The sequence below is a fragment of the Thunnus thynnus genome, chromosome 21 (assembly GCF_963924715.1).
Source record: "Thunnus thynnus chromosome 21, fThuThy2.1, whole genome shotgun sequence".
Classification (NCBI taxonomy): domain Eukaryota; kingdom Metazoa; phylum Chordata; class Actinopteri; order Scombriformes; family Scombridae; genus Thunnus; species Thunnus thynnus.
Window position 1 is genome coordinate 989202 of NC_089537.1, and position 27862 is coordinate 1017063.

A 27862-nucleotide genomic window follows, 5' to 3' on the forward strand; every position below is an offset into this window, starting at 1 on the left:
CCTCTGTAGTCCTCACATCCAACTAAAACAAGATAAAGTCGCTTAACACTTTTCATGATTTGTGAAATTGTGGTGAACAGCATCGTACACAAAGTCAGATTCAGGAGCAGTAGGGCTCATGATACGTCTAAATCCAAAGCAATCAACAAATTGTTAAGAATACTGCTTAAAGTCACTACGTTTTTGTATATTAGTAGCACCAAAAAATCTGACAAAAATTACTCAAATAATGTTACTAGATAAGTGAGTTTTAAGTTACAGCAGAACAGAATAGAGTTACTCATATTAAGACAATTTATCTAAACACAAATGCTTAAATAAAAAAATAAAAAAACAATGTATAAAATGCATAGTCAAGGTTAGATTTGTGAAGAATAAAGATGAAATAAAAGGTGTATATATGATGTTGATGTTTAAATTAGAAAATAAACTAAACCAATATTAACACGCACAACATTTAATTCAATTGATCTGGCAGGTTTTGTCATCATCCTCTCTCTTCTTGCATCATATATACATCTCTGACTCAAATGACGCTTCCCTGACGGTATATGTTCAGGTTCTATATCTTTTCTTTCTAGTTATGGTGTGTATGTTGTTTCCCTCATGCTTACATACAGCAAGTCTAATACAGATATTATGACAGAATAAAATATTTATGAGATTAATAGGAACAGCCACTTCTTCGTTTTAGTTTTAATATGGTCTTCAGAATAACGTCTGCCTTGAGCGCCACTCTGCCATTGCAACCCACATTGTGGTTGGAGATGAGTGATGAGAACTACCATAGAGATGTGGTTTTGTTATGAGGAGAGCTAATGTACATGGAGCGAGAGGAAGAACATTTATTCCTTCAGATGTTCTCAGTATTGATGGTTTCTTTGTATCTTGAGATCTTTTGATACTGACTGGATTCAAACCTGCACTGATTGCAATTGAAAGTTCTCATAATCAGTTGAAAATAAGAAACAGCCACAGTGGTGATGATTTGGGACATAAATGTGATTTATTAACCCTTAAAGTTCCAACATTACACATATTCATTAATCTCACAGCTGCATGTTCCAGTATTTAATGAGTCAAACAGGATACGTCTTCAACTTATATGATTCATTTACAGAACAGAGCACAGAGTCGACCTGGAAATGAAACCTTTTGTTCAAACATTATGAAAACACAGAATTTAGTTGTTTGATTTCAAAGCCTGAATTCTGCTGCAGCACAGTGTTGTGAGTTTTAAGATTCTTACAAAACATTTAATGATAAAGAAACACCTGAGAACTGAAGATGTTGGAGGGAGACTTTCTGCTACTGTAAGTTCAGCTCTGTTGAAAGACACCGATCCACCTCACAGAGAGCAGCGATCAGAGCTGAACTGGCATCTCTTCCTTTTCCTCGCACCATGTCGATAACCTGTCGTGCTTTCTCTGCTCTGTTCAGTGTTCCGGCAGACTCCATTTCATCATCATTTATGACCCCACGCTGCAGGAGTTTATCCAGCAGCTGGTGTATAACAGGTTCAGACACACCCTCAATAAACTGTGTCCGAACAGACTTCAGCTTTGTTTCTGCAGGGACACTCTGAGTTTCTGCCGGACCAGGACCTGGAAGATGAAGAAGTACCTGTGTTCAATAACCAGCTGAGAGCTCATAGAGGTGACAAGAACAGGACCAAAATAAAATGCTGCACCCACAGAGCAGCAGCAGGAGCTCTGATTTAGAGCTACAAATCAGAATTATTTTCATTACTGAACACCACAACATTTTGTAGGCTGACACAGAGCTGTGGGTGCCATTCCGAAGGCTTCCTTTTTTGCTGGATCATCCAGTGAACAGCAGTCATTGAGTACTATTTCAAATGTGACAACACGACCAATAAAACAATTCTTGTTTTTTGCCCCTTGTTTACCATATGATGATGTTGATAGGTCAGATTTTTTGAGTGGCAGTGCATTCCACAAATGCCAGATTGTGAGCAGCTCCTCCTCTTTCACTCAGTCTACAGTCTGTGCTGCTGCACAGAGGAACAGAAGCCTATTGTCCGCTAGTTAGCTGCCTTTAATGCAAGTTAAGATAAAAACCCTGGTGAAGCAAAGCAGTTTGCTTAACTTTGTCACAAAAAGATGTTGTGAGGAGCAGGAGGAAGAGAATTCAGCTCAAGTTGAGTGATCATTCTCAACCCAGACACCTCCCCCCTGTGTGTGTGTGTGTGTGTGTGTGTGTGGTTTATGTGCCGCTGTGCAAAGTTCAGGTGTCATTTTCAACATTACTGAGCACTAGTGCAGTGCCTGTTCAGAACAGGCTGGTTTCGCAATACCTAAAGATTACAGTGTGTGTCCCATAAACTGTCCATAAGCTGTCCATATTTCCACTTCTTGACTTAACGGGCAGAAGAAGAAGCAAATCAATGTAGAAGCAATGTTGTTTATGAGATACTTTTTATATCCCCAGCAAACATACAGAGATTCCTTGCTTTATATAGAGAGATGTATTTCAAGAATCCTATAAACACTCTTCTAACCATATAGATAAAAATATTTAATCCACTGAATTATGAAAAAAACCCTTTTAACCATTTAACCATTTTCCCAAATTTCAACTCAGTTTCCTATCCAGGTACCTAACAGGCTGCCATCTTTGTTTTTATTCAGAAAGGAAATTGCTTAAAAATATTTTCCATTAGTCAGCAGACCAAATATTTTTCATCCAGATTTATCTAAAATACATCTTTTTTCTTTCTTAAATACAACCTCTCAGAATTCTGTAACATTGTCTGAAGGCTGCATAACAAATCCAGAAGTGGATCTTTGATTCATTATTTGAGCAATAATGTCTTGTGGATTGTAGATTGTAACTGAGGTCTAAACTCTGACATGAGGTGAAGTGCTGCTGCAGCAGAGTGAAAGATTTACCTGTTAGATTCACAACACGTTTCCACACTGGTCTAACCTTTTTGTCTTTGACCATCAAAGTCACTTCCTCTTGGTTTATGGGGAGGAAAACCTCAAATGTTGGGTGGAAATTTGGAAGATACTCTGGGCAAAATTGTTCATGCTGAAAACAAGAAACAAAGGGTAATTTTCATCCCTGTTGTAAAAAATGTATCTCGTACTCTGATTGTGAATCTATTTTCCAAAATTGTACATAAAATAATTAAGATTGTAACCATTAGAGGTGTTTTAGAACTGACTCACCTCAGGCTGTATTGTGGAGGCCTCATCACAGTGAACACTGTAACTTTGACCATCGATGAGATTACAGTCAGAAGAGCTCTCAATGTACTCAGCTTCTCCTTGTTTGGCTTTAACCTTCAGTGATAAGACATTTTTATTATGGCGTTTATTCTCAGATAGACAGTGACTTCTCTGCATTATTCATATTCTGTTCTTGTACATGCTGGACATCTATAGATGAATCTAGACGAGTTGTAGGTGGAAGTAAACAAGCCTCCGTCATTGTAATGTTTGTAAAGGATTTCCCTTTTTACCTGTCCAGGAGATCCTGTAGAAGCAGTTTTATGTTGAAAATATAGATAAAGTTATATGTTAATTATTTAAGTTAAGAAAATATCTCAGAATAACATGAAAAATATCTGTTAAAACAAGAAAAGTTTATAATAAAAAACTGAGCAAATATTTATTTTGTCATGGTGGCAGCAACACACTGCCATATGGAATACCTAGATATTTAATTTTATATTAATCTAGCCCACTATTCAATATTCACACCAGCTGGTGCTGGTATCACAAGTGACACTGTGACAGACAATAATGTACTCCAGAGATAACCCAGAAAAAAATTAAAAACGAAGGAGCAATCTGAAGATTTCCAGTTCAGATCATTATTATTCTGAATTATTCTTACTATAGCTTGATAAGGTTTGGTAACAGGTATAGAGGAGTGAGGTGTAGCTGACTGTTCAGCCTGTTGTGGAAACAGCTGTGGTTTAAAGCATGAGTTCAGGCTGATGGTAAGCACATACTGTATGACAGATAGTTTTATCTCGTCCAGAGGAATGTTGTCCTGCAGCAGAAATACATTGAGTATTCAATGATGTCTGCCTGGAGGTCAGAGGAACAGCAGAACCCAGCCATTAATTCGTATTGTGATGTTCAGAAATATAGCGAGATCCCAGACCAGGCCAAAGGCAGAGAGATGAGGGACGTTCACAACCACATGAGTGTCTGTAATCTCCAGCGGCTCCAGGATGCTCATTCCATCATCAGCGATGTGGGCGACAGACAGCAGACCTTCAGGGGGCGGAGCTGTGAAAACACAAATTTATTTTATTAACAACAACCTCATTATAATATTAGTGCTCATTTTATTTGATTTCTAGGACACTCAGTCTGGTGAGTGAAGAATTAAACAGTTTCCCAGGTCGGTCAAATCATCCAACATGACTGTCAGTGTTGGTGGGTGGGAAGTCTGTTAGTGTCGGTGCGCTAACAGGAGTCTTATCGTTGTTTTAATAAAACTCACAAAGCACAATAATCAGCTTACCATCCATGGTTTCACAGTGTGGCAGCTGGAGCTGACTGACAGCACTGTCAGGTGAAATATTCTGCATCTTATGTTTTGGTTACCTGTATGAAATGTTTGCAAACTCAGTCAGCACTTTGGGTCTGAAGTCCTAAAATGTAGAAAGTGACAACATTAGTTACAGAAACTGACCACCAGGACATGAACCTCACTGCTTCAGTTTCTACTCCACCTGCACTCTGTACTGTTTATTCATCACTTGGTTTGATTATCACTAGTTGTTCACGATTAAATGATCAGTTGCTCTTTAACTTTACATTCTTCAGTGAAAGATCCTGCAGGACTACGTTGGACAGAAGCTGGTGGTTTCACAGACGAGGAGGCGGAAATGAATTATGAGGAGTTTCTGATGGAGGAGGAAGGAGCAGCGAGTGAGAGGAGAGGAAACGAGGAGAGTTTAGATGTAAGGAGTATTAACCTCTGGAGGAACCTGAGTCTGATCAATAACAAATTAATAAACATTTTAAAGTAGAAAATGGACATTTGTATTGACTCTACCTCTCTGAACAACCTCTCTGGATCATCAGGATCCAGCTGATCCTCTCTGTTGTCCTCAGACACATTGAGGGTTGTGTTGGATGTGGACGGTCCTGAGAAGCAGACACACAGCAGATGTTAAACTCACTTCTGGACATCCTTGTGGTCCAGTGGGTTAGACTCATACAGAAAGCTGCAACATAAAGTCACAATTTAAGGCTCGATAGAGACTTTCGCTACATGTTTCCTGTTAGTCTCTACTAGAAAACCTTCCAGTAAAAATGGCAAAGAAATACTGTAAAAAGGTTCAGACAAAGCACATCAGTCATTTTTCAGTCAAAACCACGTTTTAACAAAAAAATTCACCCTAAAACCAAAGTTACATTCGATTTACAAAATGTCCATTAAGTGTTTTTACTGTATTATTTAAATCATTGCAGTGAAGAAAAGTTTCTTGTTTTGCACAAACTGTCAACAAACATTTTAATTCATCATTCCATGACTTTGGACATTTGAACACAAGGACAAAATCCTGTCCTGAGATCAAATGTCCAGGAATACAAACAAGTACTATTTGAATCACCATTTTGTACGCTAAAAATAGAAATGGCTAACGTGTCAGCTTGCAGTCAAGCTAGTTCACATGAGGTGAAAAAATGGCTGGTGGTACTGGGACGGTTGTAACGCCTTGTTACAACCGTCCCTAAACCAAGTTTAATTTATGGGAGGCCTACATAAACTGGATGGACAGACAGACAGATAGATAGATAGCAAATTAAAGATATGATAATATACCATCAATGATTTTGAGGACATTATAAAGGGAACAACCACTTTTATTATTGATTGTCCAGTTTCTTGGCTGTTTTAACATTGACAAGAGACGATGATGACGCACCGGCAACATTAGCTACGTTAGCTAGCCAGCACGTTTATTTACCTTTCTTTTTTCTTTCTCTCCCTCTCTGCCCCATCTTCCATCTTGCTGCTCAGTCATTTAGCCTCTAAATGCACTTACTGCCAAAAGAAACATGTAACTACTAACTTTTCCTTTCTTTCTCTCTTTCTCTAATTCTCCCGCCTGGCTGTCACAGCGCGCAGGGCCTGTTGAGTTCAGGGTCAAAAAAAAAAAAAAAAATCTGCGGTGATCCCGATTGCCAGTCCGGGCCTGATGGTTACATTGCAGGACCAGCCTTCAAAATTACGTCACTACCTGACAAGAGTTCATTCATGTTTTCCACAGTTGCATCCACAATCTTTCAATAATCCAATGATGACTCCCCATATCACCCACAGTGTGAAACCAGCCTCCAGGACTTCATGTGTATCTGTCCCATTACTTTTGAACGCCTGCAATTTAGGCACTATGTGTTAAAAGGTCTTAATCTCCCACACAGTTCTTTCTATGTTGACATAAACCTACTCAAATTAAAGCTGTGACTTTAATGTGGTATCAATTATTTTATCTTAAATTGAATGTGTTGAGGCACAGAGCCTGAAGAACTAAAAGTGTTTATCTGCTCAAATACTGTCTGGACTGTTTCTAAAATTATGAGAAATATAAAGAAACAGGTTGTTTATCCTCATAGATCTGTTGTCTGGATGTAATATCATGTTTGACTCTTCCTGTGACTGACCTTCTGCTCCTGAGCTGATGTTTGGCAACTTCCTTACCAGATCATTCCTGATAACTGCAGAAAAGGAAAAACCGGCACCAATCTGGTCCAGTCAAACTAGACCCAAAAACAACATGCTGGATCACTGGGGTTTGATGCATTGCCAGTCAGATGGTGGATGAAGGTAAAGGCCTTGGTGTACAGACCCCAGACCACCTTCATATTCATATTAATGAGAAAGTGTGTCCACTGTAGGTCTGCTGGTCTCATTGAACCAGGACCTTTACAAGTAATGAGTTGATTTCTAAACATCTGGTGACTCACAAACAAGCTGCTGAATGCTTTTTTAAGTGATTTACTTATTTCGAGGCTCTCAGAATTCAGAGTTTTGATTGATTTTTAGTTTTTATTTTCAGTACTTTTTATCACATATTTATGAGATGTGTGATGTGTAGTAATGTTGAATTATTTGGTTCTGTACAGCAGCAGCTTTGTGTGTCAATAAAGTCTCATCTTATCTGTAACCAAGTGTGAAGTAGTTGAGAGTCCAAGAGGCTGTAAAAAGTTAAATGATCTCTTCTGGTTCTGGGGTTTCATCAGTGAGGAGGTTCAGGTATCTTGGGCTCTTGCTTCCCAGTAAGGGTAAGATGGAGAGTGAGACTAACAAATGACTGGTTGCAGCCAACAACAAGGATATGGCAGGTAAAAAAAGGAACAGAGTTGTTGTTTTTTCATGTTTTCAGCCAGTTAACCAAATTTATTTCAGCTTGTGAATCATTAAAGAAATATTCTTTATCCTGCTGCTTTATCTTTTTTGATGGAGGTGGCTCCATAAAGAATGACAAATCAATCACTAACATTATTTTACATGTTTTTGTTAACACATTACTATTAATAGAACACTGTAACTCATAACTCATGTAATAATGTATGAAATGCATGTGACGCTGCTTTTCAGATTCCTTCCACTAACTTACCTTTTGGTTCTGGGCAGAAGTTTTGTAAATGCTGCACCAGATCATTCCTGTTGATCTTTTCTAAAACCTTCACGGTCAGCTTCAGAGCTCCAGGACCCTGATGTTTCTGTATCATTGGATCCACTGTTTCCTGCCTTTCTGCTTTCTCCAGCTGAGCCACTGGGATGCCTTTAAAGCCCTCCAGGATGTTATCCTGCTCCAGGAACCACTTGAACTTTAGAAAGTCATCTTCAGTTAAGTCTTGCAGAGTTTTCAAGAGCTCCTCTTTAAGTTTCACTATTATGCCTCCTGCTGAAAATAAGAGACATTTTAAATATGAAGGAAATGTATTCAGTTCTCATCTCATGACACTTTACCAGTATGACTTTTGTACATGTGCATATTAAATGTAAATCATCTACTGCTTGAACAAACAGGTCACAACTTTGGTTATTTTCATAGTTTCAGTCTTTCACCACTGCAGAACTCATGATAATCCACATAATCACATGAATTCTAGCTGAATACATTTACATCCTCTGAGAAAGCAAACAACAAATGTTTTGCAGCCACGTTCCAAGTGTGAGGCTTTTGGTGTCTGTGTTTCATATTAAATGGTTACATTTCATATTTACAGTACTTTCAGTGGACAGTATCATGTTTTTATGAAGTGCTGCCCTCTGCTGGTATTACAGCACATTTAAGGATAAATTTATATTTTTATCTCACATACCTCTACAGGAGTTCATGAATGGTCAGCTGATAACGTTGGACGCTGAGCTGTTTGTCCTGCGAAAACCTGAAGGGAAAATAATAATGATGAGATTCTACACTTCACCATCGTCATTCCTGGTGCTTAAACTGGAGGTCAGAGGTCAGCTGCTGATTATGTCATCCTGTCTTCTCTAGTTGAGCTAGATGCCAAAACCTGCAAGGCAAGTTTATTTATACAGCAAATTTCATACACAAAGGCAGTTTAAAGTGCTTTACACAATGTATAGTAGAGCATCATGATTGCCTCCTGTTTTCACATTTCCTGGAGTCTGCTCGACTTCTCTCCATCAGCTGAACATCAGGAAAGGAAGAAACTGTGGCTGTACCTCACAGCAAGTATTTTTTTCTCTGTCAGATGTCTCTGAACAAGACACTGTTGAAGGATTCTTCCTCTTACTGCCTTACATGGAATGAGCTTCTATTATACATTTTTTAAAAATTATCTTTTTTTTTTTTTTTTTTTTTTTTTTACAGTTTTATGTGTCCTTGCTCACAGCTGGCCCAACATTCTCTAACCATCCAATCTCATCACTATGACCCCTTCAGACATAGAATCAGTAATACAGCCAGCGTCATGAATGCATAACTAAAGAGCACTCCACCATTCAGCATTGCTTTCCTATAACACTGTCAGATTCACGATGGACAGTTTATAAAACAGGATCGAAATAAATGCAGCAGAACCAGAGAGATCATATTTTTTATTTTACACATTCTTCTTTCCTGTCAAAACCTGGTGCCTACATTACCCACAATGCAACGCAACTCCATTCACTCCACTGCACAGATTGTGGTGTATTATGCTAGTAGCTGCTAATGTAGCCTGGAGCTGCTAGCTAGAGATGAGGAGCTACAAAGGTCTGCTAACATCACTTCTTTCTAACTCCAAACATTCAGATTTTTAAAAGTTTTATATTATATTATGGCTGAAACATAAACGTGTAGATGGTCATATGGGGATACTTTGGACTACTTTGTACACTGTTATCATCTAAATAAATGCATATATTTTTTTAAATGATCATATAATCAAATTTGTAGGTAAAGTCCTAATCTGTAAAGTCAGTAGTTACTCTGTCAGATACATTTATTATTATTATTATTATTATTATTATTATTGTTGTTGTTGTTGTTGTTGTTGTTGTTGTTGTTGTTATTATATTTTTTAAGCATTTATTTTAATACATTTTCATAATTTCTATTTCTCATGTGCATTAGTCTCAGATAGTTTTGCTGTTTACTGTCTACATTTGCTCTGTCTTATTATCAGCTTGTCAGTTATCTGTGAAGCACTTTAAATTGTACTCACTTGTGTGAAAGGTCTTATACAAATAAAGTTTGATTGAATGATTCCTCTTGTTGGTCAGATGCTGCTGTAGATAAAGAGAGTCTAGCAAGGACTGAGAGTCTATCACCAAAAAGGAGGTTGTTCTCAGTTCGGACACAGTTTGTTGATGGAGTGTCTGATCTTATTCTAAACCAGCTGCAACTTTTTCAACAAGGTGTTATCAATGAAGAGGAAATGGAGTCAGCCAGAACAAAATCCAAGGCTTATAAGGCTCGAGCTGTGATTGACATGGTGAAAAACAAAGGAACAGCAGCCAGATCATTCCTGATTACTGACTTGTGCAAGTTGGATCCACAGTTTTCCAAAACCCTGAACTTGAGCTGAAGTAGGAATGACTGTAAAGTCTGTAGTTGTGATATCATGATGCCATCTGGTGTTTTAAGTGGAGACAATCTTATATGAAATCATCTCAAAATCCCTGAGTGTTTGTCAGACGTTGTACTGTTACAAAGCAAACCAAGTGGGACCAGTTTCCTGGAAACAACCTCGTCCTGGTCCAAACTAGGTTTTCTCTGTCCGCTAAACTGACTCTTGAGAGTCTTCAGTAAACATTCATTGCAGTCCAGAACTAGTCTGGAGGATAAAAACAAACACTGACTTTAATCATGAATGGAGTGTTAAAGAGGCATGTTCTCACTCTACAATAAATGAATGTTCTCACAGAAGTTCAGGAATATTTAAATCATACACTCACTGCTGCAGGACAATGATCAGCTTATTCATCTGTCTGAGACTGAGCTGAAAACTTTCACAAAAATCTTTTTTTAGCATGTGTGTTTGTGTGTTCACATACAGAAGAATATTGTATGTAGTGAAACAAAGACGCCTTCTCTAAACATCATTAATGCTCCATGCAAGTGTTCACAGATAAAACTGGATCAACCCTTCAGCTGCAAGTTTTTTCCAGTTACTGTTCATGTTTGAAAGCTTCAGGTCCACATGTGGGACAAAATATTGTTTAGAGTGAGTGCAAACACAGAACTCCTCATTTGATTTCTTTAAACTAACAAACTGCCAAAGTTTGTCTGGATTAGTGTTTTCCAGATGATAAGAATGATGAAGTTATGAATACACTGAAAAACCTTTGAAGAGTTTTTGATTTATTTGTTAATTCTTTCTGCTTTTAAACTCCTCTATTTTTTACTGTACATTTTCTTTAAAGATCCTATATATTTTACTGTTTCACTGTAATACAAATAATAAATGATTTTAACAGCTCTTTTTAATGTACTCAAGTAAAGTCTAGATATATGTTAAACAGATGGTAAAACTGAGGGAATCAGGGTTGGTGGGATTTTAAAACCCCATCAATCCCCCAAATTCCTCCAGTTTAAACTCAACACTTTTACACAGGTTGTTGAGAAAGAAGAGTCTGTAGGTGGAAACGGGTTGATATTGGGAATGTGTTCTCAAACTTTTCACCACTGACCAGAAAACTTGAAAACTAATATTATTTTCCAACTCAGTCTTAAAATGAAACTGTTGAAAGGAGACTTAATAATGTAAATGGAGCAGGAGGAAGAACATTTATTCCTTCAGATGTTCTCAGTATCGATGGTTTCTTTGTATCTTGAGATCTTTTGATGCTGACTGAATTCAAACCTGCACTGATTGCAATCGAAAGTTCTCATCATTACCTGAAAAGAAAACACAACCACAGTGGTGATGATTTGGGACATAAATGTCATTTATTAACCCTGAAAGTTCCAACATTACACATATTCAGTAATCTCACAACTGCATGTTTCAGTATTCAATGAGTCAAACAGGATAAGTTTTCAATCTTTTGTGTTTAATTTACAGAACAGAGCAAAGGGTTGACCTCTAAATGAAACTTTTTTTTTTTTAAATTCTGGAGTCAGAATAAAAAGTATTGTTTGAGCAGAGTAGAGGCCACTGGAATTAATTACTGGGTGAAAACATGGACAGATGATGATGTGAGACTTTCTGCTATATCAAGTTCAACGCTGTTGAAAGAAATGGATCAATCCCCCGGAGAGCATTGATCAGAGCTAAACAGGCTTCTTCTCCTTTTCTTCGCACCATGTCGATCACCTGTCGTGCTTTCTCTGCTCTGGTTGGTGTTCCGGCAAACTCCATTTCTTCATCATTTATGATCTCAAGCTCCAGGAATTTATCCAGCAGCTTGTGTATATTAGCTACAGACACTCTATTAATAAAATTTGTCCGAACCTTCAATAGTAACTTCTCTGGTGGGATGCTGTCAGTTTTTGAGAGATTCTTCTGCAGATTTTCCCTTCCTGGACCTGAAAGATAACCAGAGAAAAGACTGTTGTTTAATAACCCAACAGTCACTTTTAAACAGATATCTTAGAAATAATGAACATTTTAATAAAATCTCTACATGGCAGGAGATGGGGAGGGGCTATCTAGGTAGCCAGCAATTCGGAAACAACTTCTTAATAAAAAAAATGTCAAAGAAAAATTCTCATTTAAGCCATTAGATGTAAGAGTTCGCAAAAAATTAATCCACAAACCTTCTGTCTGGAGCAACAGTCTGTACCTCTCCCCTCAATGTTTGGGCATATTAACCACCTGTATGCCCATAAATCTGAGATGGCTAACATCATGCTTACGCTCATTAAAATGCAGAGCAACACTGCCACTTTTCACATAAATGGACACAGAGATAACCATCAGTTTAACCAACAGACAATCTGTGATGTCTGAGAAACCATCGTCATTTATAACAAACCTTTTTCTAAAATGTATTTCAAGAATCCTAAAACACTCTTCCAAACCTCTGGGTGAAAACATTTAATCCACTGAATGATATAAAAGATTTTTAACCATTTTCCCAAATTTCAAGTTTCCTATCTAGGTAGCTGATGGGCTGCTCTTTGTTTTTATTTAGAAAGGAAATGGTGCACTGTATGATGGAAATAAAAATCTTTAGTCAGCGGACAAAATATTTTTTCATCCAGATGTATCTAAAATACATCTTTTTTCTTTCTTAAATACAACCTCTCAGAATTCTGTAACATTGTCTGAAGGCTGCATAATAAATCCAGAAGTGGATCTTTGATTCATTATAAGAGCAATAATATCTTGTGGCTTGTGGATTGTAACTGAGGTCTAAACTCTGACATGAGGTGAAGTGCTGCTGCAGCAGGGTGGAAGCTTTACCTGTTACCTGAACTAAGTAACGACACATTTCTCTGTTCTCTATTTCTGTTTTGCATCTTCAGGTTAGGCTAACCTATTGTTGCTAACTTTGGAGCTAACCCCTTTCACTTTTCCAACACTTGGGGAAACAAAAGATGTTGATAGTGCAGTACGAGCTCAGTGGCTAACCAAGATCTGTAGGGACAGCTTCAGCCCTACGAAAAACACTCGAGTGTGCAGCAGGCATTTTCAGCCAGGAGACTTTGTAGTGACTGCTGGGGGACTGAGGAAATTACAGAAAGGAGCTATACCCGTTCTCTCTTCTCGCTTGTATCCCGGGACCGGAAGTGTACAAGCACACACTCAAGAAACCGGAAATAGAAATACGTCATCCCGTGCAACTAGCCCATTCCTAAACGGAGCTATCAATAGTTTCCTAGGTAATGACACAGAGGTTGACTGACATTTCAGAGCAGCGCTGCACAGAGGCTCCCAAATGCTATTGATTTCTGAATTAATGGATATTTGGCATTATTTTTGGCATTAAAAAAATGTTTTTTAGCCTCGTGGCAGGGGTTCTCATTGTTATGATTACAGGAGAAATGCTGATTCAGTAAACGTTCAGTATGCTCAGTAAACGCTCAGTAAACATTTAGTACAGTTATACCCAGCAGTCTCCATTAGTTTGGGCAAGGCCAAAGTTGTGAAAACATCGGGGGTGTTTTGAATACACCGATGTTTTCACAGATAATTTGTTAGTCTGTCCCTCCCACTGCAGGAAATAATGGATTAATCCTTGAAAGCTGTTGATGTAGCACTTCTCTCCTTATAAAAGTAACACAGCAACTATTCGACCAATGAGAATTTGGTCAGACAAGAGCATATCGACCAACTAATCGACCAGTCGACCAGGAGACTACAGCCTTACTTATTTGTGAATTGAACCTCCAAACCTTTTATTTACAGTTTTTTAACCAAATTCCTCCTTTGTACCTTTGCACTCTTATTGATTGTGATACTGAGTCTAATTCCCTGCCATCGTGACCTCACCCAGCAAGAAGCTGTGTTGACAAAGGATATACATGCAAACACACATTCCTAGTGGATTCCTTTGTAATGTGAATGCCCTATTTTTACAGTTTACCTCACAATTGTCACAACAAAAAAAATAGTTTCCACCATGATAACGTTCCAGAGATGTAAAATCTTGTCTGTATAACAAATCGCTGTGCAGTGTTTTGGCATCTGATAAACCTTCAAAAGCATGATTGGACTTCCTGGGTGGTATTTTATGTCTCACCTGTACCTAAACGCCCCACCAACACAGCCTCCTGTGATGGTTTAACTCAGGACTGTTTTCACTCTGAATCCCTGATAAGTGAGTTAATGCACCATGGTGCATTCAACGTGGAATAAAAACTGGTGGGCAGAGCTTAGTCAGAAACATACTTCACAGGGATCCACAGACTCAATTTCAACTAGTTGTCTTTAGATGTGTATTTTGTCATGTCACAATTGCAGTTTGAATTGGTTGTAGTGCCAACACTCACTTCCTTTATGTCTGTCAGGTGTAGCACTGTTTTGTCTGTCCTCCACCCTGCAGGAATAAATACAAACACAGCAGTTATCTGGACTGTCTTATGAAGAGGGTACAAATATTCAGACTTTCCAATCAAGCTGTGAGTTAATTTACACAAAGTGGAGAGTTAATCTGGACTTGTGTAGCATCCCAAAGCACAATATTAATATTTACACTCCAAATATACATCACTCTGAAAATTTCCTCGAAGGGAAGATTAAGTTCTCTTTTTATTTAAATTTATGTTAAGATATGCAAAAGTTCCTGCTCACATTAAGGTAAATTACTGAGCTGCATTTCTGCTTTCAATAGAAACAGTCTCTTACTTTAAGTCTGAGGATCTAGCTTCATCACTGAAGTCTAGAGGATGATGTTTGGACACACAGGTGGAACCTGGAGACTCTGATTTGTCCTGTTCCTCCATATAACCACTCATCTTTTGGTTTCCAGCCAATGTGACGAGTGAACCATTAGAATTGGAGAACCTAGACACATATAGACACTAAAATATTTCAGTCAGAGACACTTACATCAGGGAACTGACCATTTATAGCATATGAAATACAAGTAGAGTTACAGTTATAGTTAGAAGCTCATGAAAGAGCCAATGATGGTGAAGCATGAATGAAGCAGCTGATGTCAATCTGTTAATGAAAATGTGACTTCAGTGCTCTGCTCCATTCTCCTCTCAAACCTTCACTAATGTAGGAAAGTATTCACTGCACCTGGAAATACTGAATCTTTGATTGCATGCTCACTGTATCATTCAAAATATCTCCTCTGAGACAAATAAATGGGCTCATCAACATGGACTGACTTCATCTCACTACTGACCTCAGAGTCCCCAGTCTACAGTGTGGACTCTCCAGAAAATCACGCAGCAGCTTCACCCCTGAATCCTGCAGCTTGTTTTTACAGAGATCCAGCTCTCTCAGATGGGAGGGGTTGGACTTCAGCGCTAAGGCCAGAAAAGCACAGCTGAACTTTGACAAACTGCAGCCCCACAATCTAAATAAAGAGTAAATGAGGTAGATACAAATCCATTTATAATCCAATCAGTTGTGTTCACGTTTTAAATGTGTAGTTCAACATTACTATGTCCTAATCAATAAGCTTTTCTCTAAAATGAGTAGAGTGACTTTTTCATTGTGCTATTGTGGATAATCGTAATGTCAGCCTTCTACTGACATCATCCAAATGTCACCACAACACACCTTTTCATGTGAACACTGATTCATAAAAGACTTTAGACACCTGCATTGATCTCTGTGTGTGTTTGAGTGTGTGTGTGTTTTCTGAAGGATTATTATTCATTAAAATACATTAAAGAGTATAATAAACAAATATTTCTCTTTCAGCAAGTAAACTTTGTCAATTTAAAACAGGTATTAGTTGAGAGGATCTTCTTTATACAGATGTAACTCCTTACCAAAAATAATAAATATTATTAACAGTGGACATATTCTGGTTTCTTCAAGAAACATTTATGACTACAGTCTTAATTCTGTACAGTAAAAAAATTAAATATGGAAAAAAGGAAATCGATTTCATGGAGGAAAGTTACGAATGTACATAAATTAGGTTCAGTTGCTAAACATTAAAATCAACAATAGTAACAGACAGACAGTGAACTGACCTCAGAGTCTCCAGTTCACAGTGTGGACTCTCCAGAAAATCAAACAGCTTCTTCACTCCTGAATCCTGAAGCTTGTTGTCACTCAGACCCAGCTCTCTCAGATGGGAGGGGTTGGACTTCAGAGCTGAGGCCAGAGAGGCACAACTGCTCTTTGACAAACTGCAGCCCCACAATCTGAATAAAAAATAAATGATGGCACTTTAGAAGGCAACGTTGAGATCATTCAGTGTTTCATGATCTGTTCAAAGTATGTAGAACAGTATATTAGAGTTCTCATTAATATTGTAGCAACCAGAGGATGTGGTCGCACTAACTATTCACAGATCTGACTGCAAGGGGTCACGGGACTGTTAATATTCAAGTTTGAATCATTTTTTTTAGTGATGTAAATTGTAAATTGTAAATTGACTGCATTTATACATCTCTTTTTTAGTCTACCAACCTCTCAAAGTACTCTGTCAACATTCACCCTCTCACACAAACATAATACACTGTTGGCAGGGATTGCCATGCAACGTGGCAACCTGCTCATCAGGAGCAATATAGCGCTTTTTATCCAAAGTGCTTTTACAGTGTTTCTAATGCTCACTCACCCAGTCACCCAAACACTCACAATTTGGTGTTCAGTATCTTGCCCATGGACACTTCGACATAAACATTGGAGGAGCCGGGGATGGAATCCCAACCTTCTGATTAGTGGACAACCTGCTATACCTTGTAAGCCACAGTTTTGTTCATGTTTTGATTGTTGTGTTATGTGGTTTTCAGTGTTTGTGTGGCCAGGACATCGTTATGGTCTAACTAGCAATGTGACCACCCTGGCCAAGACTTCTGTAGTGACTGATGACCTCTGGCCAGTGTTCATGTTAAGTGTGTGTGTCTTCTGTTGTTAAATAAAACAGCATTTCCTGGGGTTGTGCGGTGTATGGGGCACAGGAATTGCTTTAAGAACTGAGATCTTTGCCCCATGACACATTCTTCCATGCAAGCTCACCACAATATTAATGATAACATGCTGCTACTTCAGTATAGATGTACTGACATCACCTCTTAAACTCTGCCAACTCCACCAGTGACTCCATCTTTACAAACTCATGTTGTGCAGCCAAACACAAGTAAAAAACCCACAGGAATGTGCTTCAGATTCTACTCAAGATCCCAGTGTTTACAAAGACACCAAATATGTCAGGATAGATTTTGGGAAAGTAGGAGGAAAAGGATGTTCAATATATCTAAAATATTTACATGCAATGGAATGGTGTTGCCATAACAAAATCACTGCATCTTGTGTTTAAATATATCAGTCAGCATAAGCACTGCATAAGAAAAAAGCACTTTGAGTGGTCAGAGAGATTAGAAAGGCACTATGCAAGTACAGTCCATTTACCACATCTTCATAAAGTGTTGAAACAAGTGAATACTGGATATTATATTTGTTGCTGTCTGACTGAGTTTTTTGGTTTAAATTTAAAGTACAAATTTAAAGTGAATGTACAATATAATGTAAAAATCAAGAGTTTCAGAGGTTCAGAGTGAATTGTCCAGTGTAGATTTTTCTTGTTACGTGAAGGTTTTAAATGTGCATCTCAGCATTGCTCTGACACAGTCAATGGACTAAAACACTGAAGAAGAAAATAGACTTTACCCTTAAGATACCCAGTGTGAATCAGCATATCAGCTTAATGTCTGCAGTTTAATGTCACCATAATTGTCATTTGATATTAATCTCAGCACAGGAGTAAAAAATGATGTCTGACCTCAGAGTCTTCAGTCTACAGTGTGGACTCTCCAGAAAATCACAAAGCAGCATCACTCCTGAATCCTGAAGCTTGTTGTAGCTCAGCTCCAGCTCTCTCAGATGGGGGGGGTTGGACTTCAGAGCTGAGACCAGAAAAGCACAACTGAATTTTGACAAACTGCAGCCCCACAATCTGAAAAAAGAATAAATTATGTAGATAAAATCAATTTACAATCCAATCTGATGTGTCAACATTTTAAATTCAGCTACAGTTCAACATTACTATGTCCTAATCAATGAGCTTTTCATTAAAATGAGCAGAGTGACTTTGTCATTGTGTTATTGTGGATCATCTCAGTGTCACCCTTCTACAGAAATCATCCAAATGTCACCGCAGCATCCAGACACCTATTCATGTCAACACTGATTCATAAAAATACTACATTCATACTTTAAACATCTGCATTGATGTCTATGTTCCTCTGTGTATGTGTGTGTGTGTGTGTGTGTGTGTGTGTGTGTGTGTGTGTTCTGAAGGATCAATATCAATGATCAGACATTATTCATTAAAACACAATCAAATAAAAAAATATTTCTCCTTAAGCAAGTAAACTTGATCAATTTAAAACAGATATTAGTTGAGAAGATGTTCTTTATACAGATGTAATTCTTTACCAAAAAATATAAACATTAATTTACTTTAACAGCTAATGCTGGACATTTTCTAAAGTCTCTTCAAGAATCAGTCTTCTTTTATAACTGCAAAGAAAATTAACTTAATGGATGTAAGTTATGTATACTTTAACAACTAACAGTGGACATATTCTAGTTTAATCAAGAATCATTTATAAATAAAGACTACATTTTGTATAGTAAAAATTGTAAATATGGAAAAAAGTAAATTTACTTATGGATGTAAGTTATGTATGTACATAAATTAGACTCAGTTGTTAAACATTAAGATCAACAATAGTAACAGTGAACTGACCCCAGAGTCTCCAGTCTACAACGTGGACTCTGCAGAAAATCACACAGCAGCTTCAATCCTGAATCCAGAAGCTCGTTGTAGCTCAGATTCAGCTCTTTCAGAAGGGAGGGGTTGGACTTCAGAGCTGAGGCCAGAGAAGCACAGCTGCTCTCTGACAAACTGCAGTCACTTAATCTGAATAAAGAATAAATTACGTAGATAAAAATCTGTTTATAATCCAAGCAGATGTGTTCAGGTTTTAAATATGTTGTTCAACACCACTATGTCCTAATAAATGAGCTTTTCATTAAAATGAGCAGAGTGAGTGTCCTCATCAATTAGTGTGTTTGCATTCTATTCACTGTCGTTACTGGTTACTGTAAATCCTTGTGTACATGCAACGGATTAGTAATCACAATTCTACACTAAACCCGTCCATATTCCGTAAGCGATGCTCACCGATTTGAACTGTATTAGTGAGAGAAGACTCTGCTTTCTGACTTTTTGTTTTGTGTTTTTGGTGTGATTGTTTGTGTTGGAGCAGACTGACAGCACAGTTAGAGGACAGAGAGCTTTTCCTCACAACGTGAAAGTGTCTGAATTCAACAAATATTTAAATGTTTAGCACTGGAAACCAACTTAATTGGAATTCTAAAGGCTGCTTTGTGTTAGTTTCAGTTTTAGTTGGACTTCAGGTAGACTTATTTTAAATATGAGGATGCATCGCTTTGTGTAATTATATCTGCTTTCATCCAGCTGCTCTGCTGTTACTTTCTCTGTCTGCAGTCTTTTATTCTGCACATGCTCACATGTAAAAAGCTGATACATAACAGAGAAATCAGAACTCTCCAGGAGAAATCTACCTGTGGAAACCAAGTGTCTGTAATCCCCTGACCCTGATTACAGAAACCAGGTTTCTTGGTTGTCGCTGGGTAGATAAAAATCCATTTATAATCCAATCAGATGTGCTCAGGTTTTAAATGTGTAGTTCAACGTTACTATGTCCTCATCAATAAGCTCTTACCTAAAATGAGTATAATGACTTTGTCATTGTGTTATCGTGGATCACCATAATATCAGCCTTATACAGACATCATCCAAAGGTCAGCATAATTTTCAGACACCAATTCATGTTAACACTGATCTGTTTGTGTCCCTCTGTGTGTATGTGTGTGTGTATGTGTGTTCTGAATGATCAATATCAATGATAAGACAGTTTTCATTAAAACACATTAAAATTAATATAAGCCAAAAAGCTAATATAAATATGAAAAACATAAAAAAATATTTAATGGATGCAAGTTATGTAAATGTAAATTAGGTTGGGTTGTTAAACATCAAGGTCGAAGGAACAGTCAGTGAACTGACCTCAGAGTCTCCAGTCTACAGTGTGGACTCTCCAGAAAATCACACAGTAGCTTGACGTCTAATTCCTGCAGCTCATTGTCACTCAGATCCAACTCTCTCAGGTGGGTGGGGTTGGACTTCAGAACTGAGGCCAGAGAAGCACTGCTGATCTCTGACAAACTGCAGCCTTCCAAGCTGAATAAAGAATAAATGATGTAGATAAAAATCCATTTATAATCCAATCAGATGTTTTCAGGTTTTCAATGTATAGTTATAGTACTATGTCCTCATCAATGAGCTTTTACCTAAAATGAGTAGAGTGACTTTATCATTGTGTTATTGTGGATCATCATAATGTCAGCCTTCTAAAGACATCATCCAAATATCACCACAACATTCAGACACCTATTCACGTCAACACTGATTCATAAAGTGCTACTAGACTTAGCAGACCTATCAACCCTGAATGAAATATTTGAGTACCACTTCGACGACCTAGATGCATCAGAAGTGAATCACTGCTGTTTGCACAATCATTGTACATAATTTGTATATATTTAGCATTTAAACACAAAAAAGTGAGAGATAGTTTGTTTACATAATATCTGCAGATGCCAATACTGTTAGTTGGTAATTTATGCCTGTTTATCCATTTGTCTTTCACCTGCCTAAACACAGAGGACCAAGGAACACAGTTTCACTCAGGCTACACACTAACCCACCAATACCGCTACATTTATATAGTTTCTATTGTTTACTCCTGCACAATAATCAAACTTAAGATGAATTTGATTTTTGAAAATATGATTTTCAGCTAATTTGAAAAGATGATGAAAATGTAGCTGTAACACCCTAACCAGCCTAAACAGTCTATTTTGTGGCTATGGTGCAATAAAGCTGGTTAATACAATTGTTCTTATTATAGGAATGCTATTACTTAATGGTATAGTGATCCAATAACATGGCTATTGAAACTATAGAAGAAATCACAACTCTCCTTACATATTGTACTTAATTTGCAATGGGAGGTGCTTCGTTTCTTTGAAAAATTTTTTGAAGTTATATACTACACAGTGCCTACACACACTCAAGTTCTCTCCCCTCCATTCTAGAATGTAACCACTGTGAAACAATCAGAAAATAACGTTTTATTGATCTGATTCACCGGCTTTCTTGCTACCAGCGCTCCCTCTCTTCATTCGCTATCTAGCTTACTCTACCACAGCTGCTCTCTCTCTTTCTCTCTCTTTTCCAAAAATGAGTCTGGAAGCCGACAGCAAAGTCTAACCTTACTTTAAACATTGTCAAATAAAGAGAAATGTCCCCTCCTCCTCCTATTAGTGTCTTTGTACACACTGCACACTGGTTAAGTTAAAATAATGAAAACTTCTGTGTCAGCGATACAGCAGTTGAAAAGACAGCAATATGTTATGTAGCCCCAAAGTTAGCAACAACCTGTTAGCTACGCTGTTAGCTAATGTTTGTACTACTGAATCACAGGCATTCATGGTTAGAACACTTGTTTTATCAGTCAAATGTATATCAAACCTGTGAGTGCTATAGCTCATTTTGTTCAGAAAACCTATGACCTTCCAGTCAATATAATCTCACAAGCAAGCAGACATATCTGAGAGCTTGACAGGTGAAACAGAAATACATGGGCTTTACTGATTTGGGAGGCTTCCACGTTCACACAGTGTGGCATGATACTGATATTAAAAGCTATTGTATAAGGTAAACTGTCATTAGTCAATTTGTTTTATTGATGGAGAGCAAGTGGGTAGCTCCCGGTCTGAAAAGTGAAGCCAATGTACCTTAAACCTGCATTCTTTCTGATGGCCAGCAGGGGGTGACTCCACTGTTTGCAAAAATAAGTACAATTCTATGACCCTACTTTCCTAATGAGTTTATGGTCTCAATCACTAAATCAAGTTTTGCATACAGCATGAGGTTCATTTAGTAAATTATGGTCCCATTTAAAGTAAAATAGAAGTTAAAGTAGCGTATGCTTTAGGGGGTGGCTACCTTGTGATTAACAAGTTGGTACCACTGCAACAACGTTGATTATGTAATGTAACCATGGTGTAACCCCAGATTCATAGAGTATAAGTGTACGCAAAATGCGTACAGGTTGGCAGGTCTGACTCAGTCAAGTCTGTAATTAATCAATAAGAAATCAGACATGTTGCTCTAAAAATCTTATTATTTATTACATGAACTCCTTCTTCCTGCATTTGAAACAGCTCAAGAATGTGACTAAATATAACTGACATTATTTTGGCTGTAAACAAGTAGAGAACTATTTTAACTATAATAGGAATTTTATATTATTAATATTTGAAGAACTAAACTACTAATCTACACTGATTTATAATGCTAATCACATCTAGACTTACCGAGCCTTTCTGGAGTTCCTCACAGCTGAGATCAGTCTCTGTCTTCCCTCCTCTGATGTGTTGTACTTCTCCAGGTCCAACTCATCCAGAACCTCCTCTGACATCTGCAGCATGTAGGCCAGAGCTGAGCAGTGAATATCAGAGAGTTTCTTCTCTAATCTGCTCTCTGTCTTCAGGAACTCTTGGATCTCCTGATGTACTGAGCGGTCATTCATCTCCATCAGACAGTGGAAAATGTTGATGCGTCTGTCAGGAGAGATATCGTACATGCTCATTGTTTTCAGGTTGTAGATGACTCTCTGGATGGTCTCTGGACTGGTCTCTGTCTGACCCAGCAGGTCTCCTAAGAGACTCTGGTTGGACTGCAGGGAGAGGCCATGAAGGAAGCGAACAAACAGGTCCAAGTGGCCATTTTTACTTTTGAGAGATTTCTTCACGGCCCCCTTCAGGAAGTCATCCAGAGATGAGTCACAGTAGTCTTCTTCCAGGAAGTCCTTCAGTACCTCTGTGTTCCTGCTTGTGTAACAGTGGTACATGTAGACTGCAGCCAGAAACTCCTGAATACTCATATGAACAAAGCAGTAGACTCTTTTCTTGAAGATCACATTCTCTCTTTTGAAGATCTCTATACAAACTCCTGATAACATCAAGGCCTCTGTGACATCAAGACCACACTGTTCCAGGTCTTTTTGGTAGAACATGCTGTTTCCTTTCTCCAGTTGTTCAAACGCCAGCCTCCCCAGCTTCAGAAGAACTTCCATGTCAGCCTCCGTCAGCTCCTGTGGACTCGGCTCATGTTCCTCATCATATTTGTGCTTCTTTCTCTTTGTCTGAACCAACAGGAAGTGCAAGTACATGTTAGTCAGGATCTCGGGCAGCTCTCCTCTCTGGTCTGTAGTCAACATGTGCTCCAGAACTGTAGCAGTGATCCAGCAGAAAAGTGGGATGTCACACATGATGTGGAGGCTCCTGAATGTCTTGATGTGTGAGATGATTCTGCTGGAAAGCTCTTCATCACTGAATCTTCTCCTGAAGTACTCCTCCTTCTGGATGTCAGTGAAGCCTCGTACTTCTGTTACCCTGTCAACACAGGTAGGAGGGATCAGATTGGCTGCTGCAGGTCGGGACGTTATCCAGACGTGAGCCAAGGGAAGCAGATTCCCCATGATGAGGTTTGTCAACAGCATGTTGACCGACGACTTCTGTTTGACATCAGACACGACCTCAGCGTTGTTGAAATCCAGTGAAAGTCGGCTTTCATCCAGGCTGTCAAAGATGAACAAAACTTTATAGTCAGTGAGCTTCTCTGCTGTGACCTTCTGTAATGTTGGATGGAAATCATGGATCAGCATGAGGAGACTGTACTGCTCATCTTTGATCAAGTTCATCTCCCTGAACGAAAGCAGAATCACCAGGCTGAAATCTTGGTTTTCCAAGCCCTCTGCCCAGTCCAGAGTGAACTTCTGCACTGAGAAGGTTTTTCCAATGCCAGCTATGCCGTTCGTCAGAACGACTCTGATGTGTTTCTGTTGGTCAGGTGAGACTTTAAAGATATCATGGCACTTGATTGGATTGTCATGGAGGGTCTCCATCTTGGAAGCTGTTTCAACCTGCCACACCTCATGTTGGATATTAACATCTTCACTCTGACCCTCTGTGATGTAGAGCTCAGAGAAGATCATGTTGAGGAGGGTTCCACTTCCTGCATCATCAGTTCCTTCAGTCACATATTGACATCTCCTCCTCAGACTGATCTTATATTTATATGACACCTCCTGCAGATCACTATCTGCTGAAAGAGAAGAAAAATATAGATTTGAACATCTATCAGTGTGTTTACATGCACTTACGTAAATCAGGTTACTCAGAGAAACCAGGTTACGTGAGTTATCAGGGAAAGTGTTAACATTCACAGTAGTAACCTGGTTACTGTAAATCTGTGTGTACAAGCAACAAATCAGTGATCAGATTTCTCCTCTACACTGACCTCATTCTCAAAGCATGACTTTATTATTTTATCTTTATTAGTGGTAGAAGATGTTGTTAGTCCTGTCTTTTTGTTCTGTTTTGCTCCGTTTGTCTGAGTCAGAACTTTTCCTCACAACATGAATGTGTCTGCATTCAAAAAACGGTAAAATGTTAAGTGGTGGAAACCAACTTTAGACTTCTAGAGGATACTTTGTTTTAGTTTAAGCTTTAGTTGGACTTAAAACACAAACTCCTTTCATTCAGCTGCTTCATTTTCCCTATTTACAGTCTTTTATTAAGTACATGTTACATGTATACATGGCAAAGAAATTGATGTTCTCCAGGAGAAATCTACTAGAGGAAAATAAATATAATAAAATAATATATTTAATTTGTACTCCATATTTAATTCATAGTGACACTCAGTTTCTCTGATCCACAACCCGGATTACAGTAACCAATAACAGGTACTTGTAGGACCACCCATCAGAATTACATCACTGCCCACCTGACGAGAGTTCATTCATGTTTTGCACAGTTGCACCCACAATCTTTCAATAATCCAATGATGACTCCCTAAATTACCTGCACAGTGTGAAAACAGCCTCCAGGAAGTACTAAGTACTGTATATCACAGAGCTGTCAGTGTCTGTTGGTCAGTGGAGGAGATATTACCAGATTTACTATGGGCATCATTTCATGTAGTTATATGATTGTTTAATCTGACTTCATGTGTATCTCTCCAATTACTTTTGAACTCATGCTATTTAGGCACTATGTTTTAAAAGGTCTATATCTCCCACACAGTTCTTTCTATGTTGACGTAAACCTAATCAAATTAAAGCTGAGACTTTAATGTAGAATTAGTTATTTTATTTGGTGCTGAAGCACAGAGCTCGAAGAAAAAACAATGTGTAACTGTCCAAACACTTCTAAACACACACATCTAAACTTATGACAGATATAAAGAGACAGGGTGTTTCTCCTTATAGATCTGGTGTCTGGATGTGATGTCATGTTTGTCTCTTCCTGTGACTGACCTTCTGCTCCTGAGCCGATGTTTGGCAACCTCCTCACCAGATCATTCCTGCTGATCTTCTTTAAAATGCTCTTGATCACTTCCACAGCTCCAGAAAATTTAAAATTCTGCACCATTAGATCCACCATGTCCCGCCTCTCTGCCCTCGACAGCTGGCTCTCTTTGATGGGTGGGATGTCGCCCACCTTTTCATACTTCAGGCACCACTTGAATTTCTTAAATTCATCATCTATTAAATCATCCAGAATGTTGAGGAGGTCCATCTCCGTCATCTTGGCGCTCTGGTAAAATCAGAGAAGATTGATAAGAAAACAGTTGTATTTCTGTCTGTCTGCCAGTAGAAACTCATTCTGTGTTGCTACTGGATCTGACTGATTGGACAAAAAGCCCAGTTTGGCAGCAGTCCTTTAAGTGTCAGAGAAACTCAAGAGGATCTTCAGTAAAAATGTCTCACCACAAGTCTACTCAGAAGCTGTTCCGGGGCTTTCTATTGGATGGAGTTTCCTCAGTTACCACAGAAATGTATGTGTTAAAGTTGACATTTTTCCAGCTTAAATGTTAAGAATAAAAGTTCATTTTAACAATAGTTGACCACAAGGTCCAGTTAGTCTTCTGCTTTCACAAGTCACCTGTTTGTTGTGGTTCAGTGAACTCTGGTGTCTTTACATGTTTTGATTGGTTTGTTAACACTGGTGTGAACGCTGTCAACCATGAGTGCCTGAAAATGAGTGTCTAGTCTCAAAGTGCACTCTGTGTGTTTTTTTGTTCTGTGAAAGCAAAAAGGACAAACCACAGGATTTTAATAGTAGGCTACATTTGTGATTTCGTCATTAATTAAAAATTAAACTACTGCTAAATCCATCTGCTTAACGCAAAAATGTCAAGGAAGTGATCTTATAAGTGATCTGTAAGCCAGCAGTTTCCCAATTAAAACCTGAGTGAAAGAAGTGAAACAAAGTGACTATCCTCCTGTTATATCACACTTTTTCATCCGGTTTCATCCTTCCTGTCTGTCTCTCGTTATAATAAATCAGGTTCTAGTCTAACTAATTATGGGTGTCGCAGTTATTATATGAGGGTGGGACAAGTCCCACCAAACTTTTAAAATTATTAGTTTAGACCCCCCCACTTTTACCATGTTTTTACCATGACGAAAATCAGTGCATGGGTCTATCCATTCTGCTGTGTCATTCCACTTGCTTTTTGAGAATATGCTGAAATCAGTGACATTCCACCATGTTGTTACTATTACCTTGCAGCCAGAGAGAGTTCCTACATAGCATCCACACACATAAACACTAGCGCACCACTAACATTAGCTAGTCATTGATGACCATGAGTTATGGTGGGTCACACTGTCACCACAAAATGTTCAGGAAACTACAAACTTACCGAAAACCAAAGCTTGGCATTTAACTAAATGTTTGTATTTTGTTTGCCTGTTGCTTATCGTCTTCTCATTTTTGTTCCAAAGTCTCTATACAGACTGACAGCAGTCTCGCTGTTCAGTTAGCCAAAGTTGGGTATACATGAGGGCCTGTGCCACAAAGCTGTTATGATGTTATCCAGCTAACTGGATGGATTTATTCACACACACTCCTCAAACCTATAACACTTATGAATTTAAGACTATTACTTTTCATGAAAGGTGGCAGATGACTGTTATGTCACAAAACCACAGCAACACAACTGCTCTCTCTCTGGGAATATTTACTGGGATCTGCAGTAACACAGAGTGCGCAAGGACAATAAACATCAAGGAACCCCTCGTGGACAGGTGTCTCTCTCTGCTTCTCTCAGTTACATCTCTGACTCTACGGTATACATCACGTACATTGGACACATAACCAGAGGTAACAACTTTATGGAAACAGTATAATTGTGTAGTAACCTGAGCTGCAATGAGTAAGATGTTGGTATAGTGGAATTAAAGGCATACCTGCAGTAACACACAGAGCACAGGGACAATAAACATCAAGGAACCTCTCGTTGACAGGTGTCTATCTCACAAGGGTTTATAAAACAACATAAAATTATCAAAATGAATAAATAAAATCTGTTCTACCCACCATCTTTACACTGCAGGATATAATACCAACATAAATATTTAAGTTAACAATACAAACAAACGTCATGTGTGGCTTCTAGAACAAAAACTACATTTCCCATAATGCTTTGGGTATCAGCGCGCGAACAGCACAGCTTGCATGAACTTTAAAGAAAATCCTGCTCAACTCTACAGAGACAACACAGCAAAATTACATTTTACAATACTCTCAGTTCCCTGCATTCATACATTAACCTCATACTACACTTAGAGCGCAACAAACCCAACAATTATCTGAACTCTGCG

General features: G+C 38.3%; 1 protein-coding gene and 1 long non-coding RNA gene across 11 annotated transcripts; one reads left to right on the forward strand and one right to left on the reverse strand.

Moving 5' to 3' along the window:
- Nucleotides 1-981: 981 nt before the first annotated feature.
- Nucleotides 982-27862, reverse strand: LOC137173331 (NLR family CARD domain-containing protein 3-like). Of its 10 annotated transcripts, XM_067578127.1 has the most exons (16): nt 26102-27862; nt 25511-25790; nt 22503-24294; nt 20128-20301; nt 18781-18954; nt 17812-17985; nt 16055-16228; nt 15253-15426; nt 14745-14903; nt 14390-14436; nt 5041-5132; nt 4587-4633; nt 3983-4265; nt 3195-3308; nt 2913-3054; nt 982-1604 (listed from the first exon to the last, which is right to left on the reverse strand). In XM_067578127.1, exons 2-13 carry the CDS (start codon nt 25779-25781, stop codon nt 4253-4255), a joined length of 3291 nt encoding a protein of 1096 aa, XP_067434228.1. In that variant the 5' UTR covers nt 25782-25790; nt 26102-27862; the 3' UTR covers nt 982-1604; nt 2913-3054; nt 3195-3308; nt 3983-4252. The 10 variants fall into 10 exon arrangements, with proteins under 10 accessions (XP_067434228.1, XP_067434229.1, XP_067434227.1 ...); XM_067578128.1 differs by having other exon boundaries at nt 2950-3054; nt 3195-4265; XM_067578126.1 differs by having other exon boundaries at nt 3195-4265.
- Nucleotides 9678-11556, forward strand: LOC137173357 (uncharacterized). Its single transcript, XR_010925166.1, has 2 exons — nt 9678-10521; nt 10581-11556. It is a non-coding gene; the product is annotated as an uncharacterized lncRNA (long non-coding RNA).

Coding starts and splice junctions, on each gene's coding strand:
- LOC137173331 (XM_067578123.1), bottom strand. CDS start 25,781: ATGACGGAGATGGACCTCCTCAACATTCTGGATGATTTAATAGATGAT. Junction 16,229..17,811: donor TGTAGACTGAAGACTCTGAG/GTCAGACATCAT, acceptor TTTTTTATTCAG/ATTGTGGGGCTGCAGTTTGT. Junction 15,427..16,054: donor TGTGAACTGGAGACTCTGAG/GTCAGTTCACTG, acceptor CTCTTTATTTAG/ATTGTGGGGCTGCAGTTTGT.